This window comes from Brachycentrus maculatus, unplaced genomic scaffold (assembly GCF_059751285.1).
Source record: "Brachycentrus maculatus isolate JH-2025_06_01 unplaced genomic scaffold, ASM5975128v1 h1tg000181l, whole genome shotgun sequence".
NCBI classification, from domain to species: Eukaryota; Metazoa; Arthropoda; class Insecta; order Trichoptera; family Brachycentridae; genus Brachycentrus; species Brachycentrus maculatus.
The window spans coordinates 163,852-178,075 of NW_028280932.1; the positions used below are offsets into that span (position 1 = coordinate 163,852).

Here is a 14,224-nt window from a genome sequence, read left to right on the forward strand (position 1 = left end):
TCTTACATATAAAACTGAAGCATAGAGCTGGCAAACGTAGTAAAAAATGTTCAAATGGCGATATAAGGAAATAGTGCAAGGCTAGCATAAGCATTAAAGATAAAATTAAGAAAGGAATGTTGAGATTGTTTGGACATTTGAATCAAATGAGTGAGGAAAGAACAGTGAAACATGTTTTTTGAGGCGAATATAGTTGTAAATAGAAGCAGAGGAAGACCGAAGAAAATTTGTCATGATTTTTTTTTTAAATAATTGAAATCTGCGAGTATGTATGAGGAGATTCATGAATGTGGAAGAGGCGATTTTTTTTCAAAAACATATTGGTGTGGCGTTCTATTCTCTCTGCCTACCCCTCTGCGGAAAATGCGTGATAGTTAGTTTATATGGTCGCTATAACAAGTAATTTTGGAAATTTTCCGGTATCAGAAGGCAACTTCATTTTTCCATCTTCACAATGTTATAGTTTATTGATCATAAGGCGAGCACCTCAGGTTACCATGAACGTTTCACTTAGGTACTCCATATTTTTTCATATCGCATAAAGTTGATACCAGATTTATAAAATCACACCCAATGCGATTTCTGAATTTCCACCGCCACCAGCATTTCTCACATTGAGCACGTTCGTTCGGAAAAATTGCGTTGTTTTAGGAAATCGCCATTGCTTGGAGGGGAAGATAAATTTTTATGATCCCGAATTCAAAAAGATTTTTTCCTAGAAAAAGCATTTTCACGTTTCCAGCATTAGAATTTTTATACCATAGTGTTATATTATCTGAGAAATATATTTTGATGATGTGTCTACTCGTTTTGTTCCTGTATAACCCTTAACCAGAAAGTGGAAATATATACACATATACATCTGTCTCGTACATTGCTTAAAATAGGTAATCAAAATCTCTTCAAAAAATAATCACTTGTATAATACCACTTTTTGAGTTAAATTTCATACCATATGACTAGATTAAAAAACAATACATGTTTTCATCGACAGGTGAATAGAAAAACTAACAAGGAAAAAATCAGTTATATATAGAGATTTGTTGGGTATCCTACACGATACAGTGCCGTATCCACTATTAAGATAAATATCTATGTACAGGCTTATAAATTTTACTTTTTATAAAAATATTTTATTTTAATACTACTACTACTACTACCATCATCACACCGTTTCCCCGCAGGGGTAGGCAGAGAGGATGGAACGCCACACTCTTCTGTCCTGACATACACTCCTCACCTCCTTCACATCCATACATCTAGTCATACATGCCCTCCGATTACGCAGACTTTTGATACCGCCAGATTTTAGGTCCTGATTGATCTGATCGTGCCAAGTCTTTTTCGGTCGTCCTCGTTCTGTTTTCCCTCTTACATTCGCCACATATATTTTCTTAGTTATTCTCTCATTATCCATTCGCTCCACATGTCCATACCACCGCAAATAACTCTTCCTAATCTTTTCAATTATTGTTCGTTCAGCTTTACATTCTTTTCTTATATCTTCTTTTTCTTTTATTTTACTTTATTTGTAATGAACTTGATAAAATCAAATCTTTAATGATTTTGTTAAATTTGTACTAAAACATAAAGACGCAAAATATCCATGAAATAAAAGGAACCATTCTCGGAGTTCCGTAATTTGATTTTTTTAAGCAAAAAAAAAATATTGATAGAATCGTTCAAAGACAAGAAGGTCGGATTAGTGAATAACAAGTCATCTCACGTTCAAAGAGCAATTTTATTTAAATATAAATACCTTTTAGACATTCACTTCCAATAAGATTGAAGGGCAGGAAGATTTAACAATATTCTCGATCTCACTGAAAATTAAACCTTCTTTTGAAATTTTTCCCCCAGCTGATTAATTTAATTCGAAGAAAAAAAATTCAAAGCGATTCTAGTGAAAGTTTTAAGATTTTCTTAAATGAAATAAAGGATTCGTTAATATGAAAATAATTTACTTTTGAACAATAGTTTATGTGGGTTCAAATAATCCTTTACGAATCCTTTGTGAATAATATATCATAAAAAGCACTGTAAAAAGTGAAATCATTTCTCTAATGGTGTAGGCGTTAATTTTGATTAATTTTTATGAACGAATGTTTTATTTGATTTTTTAAACTGGTTGTTTTGTGAAAAAAATGCATCCACTACCCACCCTTATCTGCATACGATGGTGAAAAGAGCGCTGTATCGATGCAATGTTTATTTGATTGTTTAATATACAAGTGTTAAAGCAAGGTGATCAGTTCTGAGCTTCATTTTGTAGTCAAGGGTAATAATATATATTATTAGACTAAAACCAATATTTTAAGCTTTTCCAGTTTATTTTATATATTAATAAAGTGGGAAAGCTAAAAATATTGGTTTTAATCTAATAATATATTAAAATGCCATTCCAACACGAAGTGTCAGTGGATAATATGAATGTAATAATACATAATGAATGGAGTGTAAAATATATTTTTACCCCCTGGGAATCGAACTAGTACCTTCACTCTGGCGGCGGACAATAAATGAGGTGAAGAATATATATATTTTCTATGCATATTTTAATTCAAATAACTTTTTCGTCTCTTTTGATATGTTAATAAATATAAACTTACACTCTTTTATAGGGTTTAACTAAGTTTTGAGAATATTGAGACCAAATGAAAAAAAAACTTAATCAGTTTCGTGTATAACTATTTAATTTTTCTTTTGGCATTTACTTTGTGGTAAGACATGTTAAAATGATTAAGGAAACACTTGTTTTTATAATAAATTCAAGTGGTATAAAAACAAATATTTCCTTAATTATTCGTATAAAACTCCTGGAGCTAGCCATGAAAAGGTATTTGTTTATTATTGAAATAAATAAATAAAAATAGATAATCATATCCTTCATTACATATTTAAATTTAAAATACACATTTAAGGTATATTTGTAAAACGAAAATATTGTTTTTAAAGAATTAAATCGAGTGATATACACATATCTTAAAGTATCCTTTAAGTCTACACATTAAGTCAATATGGCTTATTATTAATATACAGAAGAAAGAAAAATCTCTTACATTTTTATGTACATATTCTCGTTTGAAAAAAATGTTAAAGTACTACCCATCTAAACTGAAAGCATTGGTTATTCTCAAACTTCGCCGTGTAAAATGTTTACGGCTGTAGATAGTTATGTTAAAAAACTAGAATTTAGGTCGTGAATGCATTTTCTTTACTTTGCATTTAAATTATTTGTGAACAAGGATTTGGACACATCCGTGAAAATATATATATTTAATAAATATACATGTAAGATACATACCAACAATAAAATAGTTAATTTGAAAATATTGAATCTATTAATTCTAAGAAAATATAAAGTGAAGTAATTCTAAGAAAATATAAAGCCTTGATATTTTAAGTACGAGTACGTATGGACGAACGACAATTTGGTAGGTAAAGTTCTCTGTCAAATTCGTGAATGAGTGATGAAGGACGCAGCACTTCCGACCGGAAATGTACAAGCATTGTTCGTTAGTGGGAAGGACGTATAAAATACGTACCATTTTACTGTCTCTGTTTGATAACCCAAGTCCTCGCTTCGAAGGGAGAGTTTATATGGTTCGGGACAACATTCAATCGATACAAGCATCTCTTGAACTCATTGAATTCTTTATTATCACCGTTCCAATTTCAGGCGTTCTAGTTCATTTCCATTACTGGCGGTTTCACCCACAGAATTTAGTGCTGAGAATAGATGAATGTTTAATGGAAGACAGTAAATGTCACTATAATTCAGGCAAGAATTGATAGAATTTCGCTTAAGTTGTAATTTAATTCTAGGATGCTCTCAAATGCTAGCTCCAAAACGACTACTGGTATTATTCATTCATGTAAATTTTTATGATTTTTTTTTATTTTTATAAATACTAAATAACGTAAAAAACTTTTTTCCTGCTACCTGCGCAATGTTTTGAATTGGTAGAAATTATATTTATTAATTTTGCCTGTCCATCTTCGTAGTGTAATGGTCAGCACGCTCGGCTACCGTTCTGGAGGACCCGGGTTCGATTCCCAGGGGGGGTAAGAATAAATATGAGTGATTTTTTCACTGTAATATTTATTCAATATTACCCTGGACTGGTAATTAAAGCGGAGAGCTGATCACCTTTCCTTCATGTGTAAACGATCAAGATAACACTGCGTTTATATGACGCAGTGCCCTATGCACCATTGGGGTGCGGATAAGGGTTTTATTATTATTAATAATTTATATTATTTATTTATTTAAACATACAAAATTAATAAGTCAAATATATCATATTCCTGATGATGGGATTAAGGTTAACAAGACTGAACAGAAGAAAGTAAGAAATACGAAAATACAACGCAAAATGAAAAATATAAAACTATAATGTTACAGTTAATAAGCATGAGAAGAAGAACGTTTAAAGGGAAAAAAAAAGAAAATACAATCAATGACTAACACAAATATCATTCCATAAAGTATTTTTTTAGATTCATTTTGGATCCCTGAGTGGATTCAGGTTTATATGCAAGGTTGCTGGTTTTTTCGTAAGCCACTACACATCAGCCACTTATCAATCCTTAAATAAAAGGCAAAACACTGATTATTTCTACAGTACCGGTTTCATTGGTTTAAAAATTGTTTTCTTTATACAAGCCGTTCCAAACATAAGTAATGGGAGCTGTACAAAAAATGTCTTATTACGGGAAGCCATGTAATAAACATGCCGTTAGTTTATGGGATAATCTTTATCAAAACGGACATATTCTGTCTGCACGAGTAAGGCTTAAGTCACTTCCGTAAGAAATCTCCTTAACCTTATGGGAAAAGTTCTCGCGTTATTTCATTAAAAGTTGCGCCTTCCAGACCAACTTGTAATGTTAATCATTATTTTCTCCGCGAAAAATGTCCAAAACCACTTTTACCGAATCGTTGAAATTTAGAATGAAAAAAGTTATCCTGAGCCAGTATTTTAAGAATGATTAATGATTTAATTTTGGTAGATATACTCTCCGTTAAGTGACAGAAATATTTGTTACCTACGGTTATCATTCTGAACCCAGTCTTGGGAAATTATGTAAATTGAAACGGATTTCAGGAGATTAGGCTACCCTTGAGATACAATTTTTATCCCTTTTTAATGTTTAAATTATTGAAAAAGTACCCGCCATTAAACCCTTCTCAAGGATTTTTTTTTGACATTTTAAGTGAAATTTCTGAGAATCTCATTTTTTTAAATAAACTCCTCTTAATTATAAAATAAAAAAGTTAACTGTAACTACCATTTTTTTAAGTGCACGTGTCTATAAAATTGTATATCTGTGGATCTTTTACTACATTTTCTCCTTATTTTGGTTTTAGTAAAAAAAAAAAACATTTATAATATTGCAATAATTATTATCAGGTAAGTAAGTTTATTTAAAAAAAATTAATCTAAATTTATCTTCCTGTGGCTCAGTCTGTTTTAACGAAAAAGAGAGAGTAAATATGTTTGATTTCACAATGCTTGTGAAACAATAAGAAATATCAAAAATGTATGAAAAAACAATGAAATCGAAAAAACATTGAAAATACTTAGAGATGGCAGCTGGAAAAAACACGCTGTTTGCAATGAGCAATGTTTATATTGCTGTTATTTCCGACAAACGGTGCTGTAATTACATTCAAAATACTTCTTTTAAACACTTTTTCATCTCTCATGCTCGCATTTTCTAAGCCAACAAAATTTCAAAGATTTAGGAGATGCAAACAAACATTATATGTTTTAATTTATATTTTAGTGAAGAAAAATACTATAACGAGAAATGTTTTTGTGAAAAAATCACAGGACGTAAAATGTAGTGATAATAAAATCTTAACTTACATTTTATACTTGTATATCCGTTTTTTTCAACAACGCAACGATGTGAATCAGTTAAAGGACGCAATGTATCGTATTTTGTTTGCGGTCCTATATAAATTTACAGGGGTAAAAAGATACAGTATTGAAAATAATATCAATCGTGTGAATTCTGTAAATACTCGTGGTCAATTGAAAGCTCCAACAATTGCTTGGAAGCTTAGAGCCTCGAGCTTTCACACTCAAGGCAGAGAGGGGCGTAGGCCCTCTCAGAGTGATGAATGTTGACCCGTACTTTTCAATGGAAGCCTCCCTCGCGGTACAACAAAAGGTGAGCTGTTCTTACCTCAGTGATGAATGGAAAGAAACTACCAAGAAATAGAAAACAACCCCTAATGAAGAAGGGTGGATTGATAGTGAGAAATGGTCCGAGATGCGCTGGAAGATCGCTCGCTGATTGATATAGGTGTAGAGGTGTCTTAAGAACTTCCTTCTTATTTATTCCTTAAATACAACGAAAACTGAAAACCATACATTTCAGAAATATTCTCTTTCAGTTACTCTTTAGTTTGACGAAAAATATTTTTTTTTTGAAAATGTTGATATATTAATCTTTGGTGCCATTCAATCAATTAATTTTGAGTTAAATTTAAATGACATGGATTTTTGTTTTTAATTTGATTTTATTAGAAAGTAATTGGGCTGACCACTATATCATGGATGCGGATAATACAATAATAATTAGAACATTTTCACAGACAACAAATTTAACAAAATTATTTTTTATGGTTCACTAAACCCTTTTTGCTTTATTAATTTAAATGATCTACTTAAATATACTTGTTTAACGAGGTTCCAGAAAAAAATGGGATGTGTTTAAATTTAAAAATATTTTATTTAGTACTGCACGTATACTTCAAATTTACCTTTGTTTACTTAAATGTATCCTGTTCTATTATTTCTACCATAAAAAGTGTGTATGTGCAAGTTTTTATGGACCTAGAATGGAAAACAAAATTAAAATACAAAACCATAGGTATAAACAATACATTACTAGCCTGTTTTTAGTTGGTTGGAAGATATTGGTTTTTAGCAATTAGCCTGCCCATTTCTTTTCTGTACATGAAATTGAAATAAATTGATAAACTTAAAGCTTCAAACATGATTTATATTAATATGTAATAAAATATATCATTTTACCACGGAAAAATGTCTTAACTCATCGAGATATACAACTGTACATTTGATATGATAATGCTAATTTTTAAACCAAAAATATAACAAAAATACTTATATGTTGATACACATAATATATTATCGGCATTATTTAAGTGCTTCATTAACTCAGAAGCACTTGATATGTTCTTTTTTATCCACTCCAATAAGTTCCACTTATTAAAACACTGCAAAGGGGCGTAAAAGCGAACTAATAAATCCTCGAACAAGAAGCGTCGAAAAAGCTTTGTTACACTAACGTTACAGTAAATAAGCTTAACTTAACTTTTGGTGGATTTAGTGGTAAGGAGAGGCCAAGTAAATAACGTTGAGGCTAACCCGAGCTATTAATCAGAATTTCGCGATTTCACTTATCAACTTGGCCACACAATTTCCCTCAGGTTATGATTATCTGGTAGATAAATAGTGCCTTCTTCAAGCTTCCTTTCGGTAGAGTTATCATCACAAAGTAACGGATAAGTGTAAGCGGAGAGAAAAAAAACAAGTCACGATTTAATGAAAGCGTTGAATAAACACGTTATTTTTTCATAAGGGTATAAAACTTGTCGACTTCTTTGTAGAAGTATATATGTGTTTCTATAGGTATTTTCTTTACTACAATTATATTTTTTGATTAATAATGTCTTTTTAATGTATGTGTATATATATATATATATATATATATATATATATATATATATATATATATATATATATATATATATAAACACTTGTAAATGTGTCAGGTGAGTACTCTCTGCCTCCATAGTATAGTAATCAGCATGTTTAGATAGCGTTTTGAAGGTCTCGGATTCATTTTTCAGGGGCGAAAAAAATAAAAGTGATTTTTTACTTTAATAACTATTGATAATCTGGACTGATACCTGTGTAAAGCCTAGAATACAATTATGTAGTAAACGATCAAGATAACATACACTGTTTTAATAAAGTGCCTTGCAAACCATTGGGAAAAGGTGATTGTGAGAAAATACTTTTAAAAATATTAAAAAAGAGAATACTAATTTAAAAACGAACGCTGAAGTTTATCATTTCAGCCAGTTGGATCTTATTTCAGGATTCTGAAAACTTTTAAAAGGCTTATGAAATATACTTTTTAAGAAACGTCTGAGACATTTCTATTTATCATTAGAATCCTTAGTGTTCATCAAACCTCCTCCCTTAGTTTTTTTTTCTCTACCTCCTTCCCGAAACTCCCCTTTTCCATTGCCTTTCTTTTTATCATCTTTTGTAATTTATGTTTTTTAATTGTTCAAGTATTATCAACCCTCTGATTGCAAACAGCTATATTTATGAAGTTTTAATAAATAAAATATTGTCGCTTTGTAATGTGGTAAGTACCACTACGTATGGGGTAGTTTTCGCAGTAGTACCTTCGAAGCGTGGTTATTTGATGTCGGTGCACGCTGGCTGGAGCCTAATGGAGTGAGCGGCCAGTGCGCGGCTTAGCCGGAGATGCCCAACGTAAATATGCCACGAATTTCACGCCCTTACTGCGATGGGAACATAGTACGAGCAAACTGACCATTTCATGATATATTGATTTCAAACGTTCGTTTTATGAAGGCGTATCGAGAAGTCAAGAGTAAAGAGACTAGAAGGGAATGTAATGGATAATTATCTACAAAAAAGAGCACAGTTCAATAATTCAAAATAATTTTACATTATTTTATTTTTTCGGCATTCACTTGCCATTAAACTTATAAATCAAATTATTATTTTTTATTCAGTGTAACTGCAGACAGTTGGTAGAATTCTATTTTAAGTTTTTCGGTAATATATTAAAAATATAACTATGTTGTTGGATTGAATTCTTCTTTTATTTAAATATATGTTTTTGTTAATATGTGACGCGTTTCGTTTTATTAAGACATCATCAAACATCAAGTGATTGATAATGTCTTCATATGACAAAACATCGCACATATTATTATATATATTTAAATAAAAGTATAATTAAATCCTTTCACTACCTGATTCGACAGTCATTTTGTGGTAAAACTTGACCATTTTTAATTTAAAAAAAATATTTTGTAAATCCACTATTTCTTAAAATCTGCAACACGTGTATGTATGCATTCCGCATCATTTTCTGAAAATAATGCGGAGTGCATCGAAACACGTGTCACAGTAGATTTTAAGAAATAGTTACCACTATTTACTAAATATTTTTTTTAATGAGAATTTAATCCAATAACCTTGTTTAATTTTGGATATATTCCCCAAAAACTTTTTATTTTTACCACATGAGTAATGTGGTTGTCAATTGTGGGTAAAATATAAAATGTAACGACTTTTTTATACGAACTTCGATACGACTAGTTTTGGAAGCTACAGATGCTTATATAGGTAAAAATATAAACTGTTTATTTTTGTACCCGTAGATGGATTCATTTGTAGCTTTCATAACTAGTAGTAATAAAGTAAAATACTCATGTGGTATAATAACACGAGTGTTTTAATAATAATATAATTTTATAAATTTTTGTTGGAAAGACTGCACGATAATAATATTTTTAAACTACTTATTTAAGTTAATTTTCGTCTTAATTTTAATATGTGAGTTTTTATCTTATGTTTTCAACCTTTTTTCGTGGGACAACAACTGAATTTTTAAGGTATTTTAAGTAACCATTTCTTTTAAATCAGGAAATCGAATTTAATAAAAACTGTATAACATAAAAATTCTGATTCCATCTGAATAAAAACTACAAAAATCGCATAGAAAATAGGTTTTCAAGAAAACGAAAAATTAAATAGAGAAAGTTCGAAAATTCAGTATCTTAATTTTCAATATATATTGCTTACTTTGAGCCCAGTTACGTCAATCCAAGCCACGCTCCGGCAAGCAAAATTATGTTCCACCACTTAAAGCTAGTTTACTCTATTGGCAGCCATGATGGCACCATGACTTTGTGGCACCATGGCACCGTGGCACCATGGCACTACGGCACTATGGCACTATAACACTTCTCTCGGCTTAGCTCCAGCCAATTAATGTTAGGTTAGTGATAATTCTATTAAGGTCGTTGCATCATCCAGGAAGCTTAATTTTTAACGAAGGCAATTCCAATTTTATGCTGAAGTGAGCTTAAAGCAATGCGCCATAAATATTAAATTTGGGAGCATGTATATTGCAAGTTGAAAGATAAAATAATTTCTTAAATGATTTTTGCAGATACTTTGTAGCACATTTCATAAACTTTATATTATAAAACTACTTTGTTTTTAAGAAATTTTTTATCATACCTTTTTTCAACCTTGTCATCATCAGGGTAAAATATGTACATATTCAACCGGTCGGAGAAAAGAACCAATTAAAAGTGGTAAAAAAAAGTAATTTTATGTTATAAAGTTTAAGTAAATAATTCACAAAATTTTGGTTGTGTTAAATCCTTGTTCCTCGAGCGCCCTTGAGGAAGTATATTACGAAAATGGCGCTATATAAGTTATCCAAATTTATTATAATTATCATTACAAATAAAGGTCACCGCTCAATAAAAAGTTTACTCAAACCAACTTTAGATGCTGCCGACAATTCATACATATAAGGACATGTGAATTTTATGATAAATATATATAAGTTAAAAAAATGAGTGTGGTTTTCAATCATGGGTAGAATGGTGAATATTGCACGTATAAAAAATGATTACTTGAACCAGCATATGATGGGTTGCAAGTGTTTTATATACCCAGATTTCAATATTAGGGATTTTATAAAATAACAAAAATATGTGAGCTAACAAAGATAACTACTACTGTTAACCCTTGCTCACACCCAGTGACGCATAAAGATCTGCAAATTTATTAATATATTCAATTATTCGTTAATCAAATGAAGTGAGATCAGTCTTACGCTATACACAGTGCAAAGTAATATAATATTTTTAGAATAAAAAAATATGATGACAAGGTTCTTGTCGAAACCGGTAGGTTAAAGTGTACTTCTAATAAATAAAATAGTGGTTAAAAAAAGTTGTTAAAAAAAAAGTTTTACACATTTACTTTGACTCCCTTGAGAATTGAACCTGAGACTTCTAGTTGAGTAGCATAGCGTGTTTAACATTTCTAGTATCATGTACTTAAAATTTTCCATGAAATATTTTGTCTAAACAGTAATTCGCAGTAAAGTCGCTGTAAATACGTGAGTTGATCTAGAAATTTCTTACAAAAGCATCTGAAAAAAAAACACGTTTAAATTTTTAAATGAACGTCTTTTCATATTTTTGTTACGTATTTTAACATAATAGGCACTTAATAAAAACGATTGTTTTAGTAAAAGAGATACAAGGTTTTGACAAAAAAAATAGTGTAACATTTTCTGACTAATTCTAATTGAGTTGCTTTATCGAGGCAGTTTTCTCTTCAAAACATAATACAAGTCCGGGGACTTTGTGCCAATATCATCAGCATAATCCGAAGAAAAGCCTTGTAAGGGAGGAAATCCTACAATCCCTCTCGTTCAAATGTATAGTTCGGGAAAGTTTCGTGAAAGGAAGAGGCGCAAAAAACTAATGTAGAAGTTTGAGTGGACTTTTCTTTTACTCGTATAATACGAGTTTGTCCAAGAAAATTAAACGAATAACATTATTAGAGAAAAAAAAACATGTCCTATTTGTTTATGTTTTATCAGAGCCTTATTATTGTAGCTTTCAAGGCGTATGGATAAGACTAAAGCCAAAATACCTCAAAGAAATCTTCATCTAATCAGATAAACCACAAGAGAGATTTTTTTCGGAGATCAACAAAATAAAATGAAACAAGAATATTGTATTTTCTACTTTTATTTTATTTGAACAGAACCGGGTTTTTTCGTTACCAATATCATCACATTGGTGACAATAACTATAAAAAAAGTAGTTATTGTTTTACTTTATGAAATGCAGTTACACTAAGAAATGTCAGTACAAACTTGAATCTGATAAAAATATGTTAAATATCATTTCTTCGTTCTGACTTTAGGAGATTATCTAAGAGAGATGTACATATGTGTGGAAAAATCAATGTTAAGCTGAATTAAAAATGAAGATATTATAAAGAAGTATAAGATTGATTTGATAATAATTAAAAAGATCACGAAAAGTTCACATGGAGCGATTAGATGGCGAGAGAATATCTAGTCAAATTTATTTGGGAAATGTGAAGGAGAGATTAGAACTAAGACGCCCAAAAAAACTCGACGACCAAATCAATCAGAACCTTAAATATGGTCGTGGCACAAGTCTACTTAACCGGAGGGCATGTATGACTAGATGTATGACGTGAAGGAAATGAGAAGTAAGTGTTAGGACGGACGAGTATGGCGTTCTATCCTCTCTGTTTACTACTCCAGAAAAATCAAACCGCCATGATGGTAGTACAAGTAGTAGTAATGATACATCGTTAACGTAATTACTTCTACTCCTTCTAGTAATAATGTCCATCTTCACTTTTATCATTTGTATCAATATTTTACATTCCTTTACATTTTGTTTTAAAATAAAACTGGAGTACAGAACTGATCACCTTGCATTCAAATAAATAATAATCCATCAATACCGAGTTAAATCGATGCAGTGCCCTATGCACTATTGAATGGGGATTAATAGTAGTGTTCTTCTCCGTCTTAGTCCTCATTATTGAGGGTTGTGACTCTTGTGGAAGCAATGCCTCTTCCCCAGTTATCCCTTGACTGCGCTGCACGTAGCGCTCTAACTACCGAAGTGCCTGCTGCTGTCTAAAAGTAATTTTTTTGCTCATTATGCACAAGGTTTTTAGATCATTAAGTGGATTTTGTTTCCTCTAACTAAAAAAAGATGTTTTTATTAAAACCTGTGTTGGAAACAGGAGGGATAATCCAATATGATGCAATCAGGAACTTCTCAGCATTTACCTTTTGCTGGGAGAAAACCACGTAAAACTTCTCAGGAGAAGGCGGACTGTTGACTGTCGTCAACAAACCTTCCGTTCCACTAGAAGAGAGTACGTAATACAGTAATACGAGTACATAAGTTTTTTTTAGATGAGATTATTTACCTTGATTATTATTTACAAGGTTTATAGATCAATAAGTGGATTTTTATTTCTTCTAACTAAATAGTTGTGTTTTTATTTGAGTCTGTGTTGGGAACAGGAGGGATAATCTAGCGTGGGTCAATCGTGAACTTCTCAGCATTGGCTCGTTGTCGGGAGGAAATTACGAAAAACTCCTCAGGAGAAGGCGGACTGTTGACTGTCATCAGCAGACCTTCCGTTCCACTAGAAGAGGGTTCGGTATTTTGTGTCGTAGCTTGGTTTATGTACCAATGTCTTTTACTATTTTTATCACGTATGATACCACCTCTTGTGATAGTTCTTTATGAACTATCACGGATCCTCTCCCAGGCTCCTGTAACGCGCCTCCAGCTGTTGTCTTTGAATGCTATTTTATTACATCAGAATGCACCATTTATAATTTATTTTTTTCAGGCCTACTTGGAGGCGCAGGTGCTGGTCCGGCTAGCGGAGGAGCAGGGAGCCAGAACGCGCTCCCCGGACCCGGAGCTCCTGGAAGGGGGCAGCCCTATTTCGACGCTGTGGCGCCCCGCAACGTGACAGCCCTGGTCGGCAAGTCCGCCTACCTTACCTGCAAAGTGAAAAATCTCGGAAACAAAACTGTAAGTCAAAAACAACACCATAAAAATAAATATTTAATTTACATGTATAAAATTACCATTTTATCGGTACCATGATCCGTCGTACATTTTTCGAGATTCCTTTTTTTTTGAGAAAAAATATCATTTATCATTTTCAAAATTCCATACAATTTTCGGTTCATCAAAAACACTCGTATGAAATAAACTAAATTTTCTTAAAAGCATTTAAAAGATTGAATAAAAGGGATTTTCGAAATGGAAACATAATATATTCAAAAAATATTTTAATATAAAATATATTTTTAAAGATAGTTATAAAATTTTATTCTCGTTATAAACCATAAAAATAAATAATATCGAGGAAAATGTTAAGTATTTGAGTAAATTATTCAAAGTAAATAACTTTGTAATATAAAAAAATATTTGCCTTAAATTGAAAATATGTTTGAAGAATTTTTCCTAAACTTTTTTTCCAATATGTATTCAGGGTACTGTTATATTAATTTTCCTCCAAGCTTGAAATTCTGT

General features: G+C 31.3%; 1 protein-coding gene across 2 annotated transcripts in view; it reads left to right on the forward strand.

The window, feature by feature from the left end:
- LOC148307968 (zwei Ig domain protein zig-8-like) overlaps window positions 1–14,224 on the forward strand; it is a 76,212-nt gene that overhangs the window by 43,171 nt on the left and 18,817 nt on the right. For both annotated transcript variants that reach the window (XM_088262538.1, XM_088262539.1), the window contains exon 2: window positions 13,530–13,717. In XM_088262538.1, coding sequence (XP_088118664.1) covers window positions 13,530–13,717 — 188 coding nt within the window. The remainder of the gene's footprint in view (window positions 1–13,529; window positions 13,718–14,224) is intronic.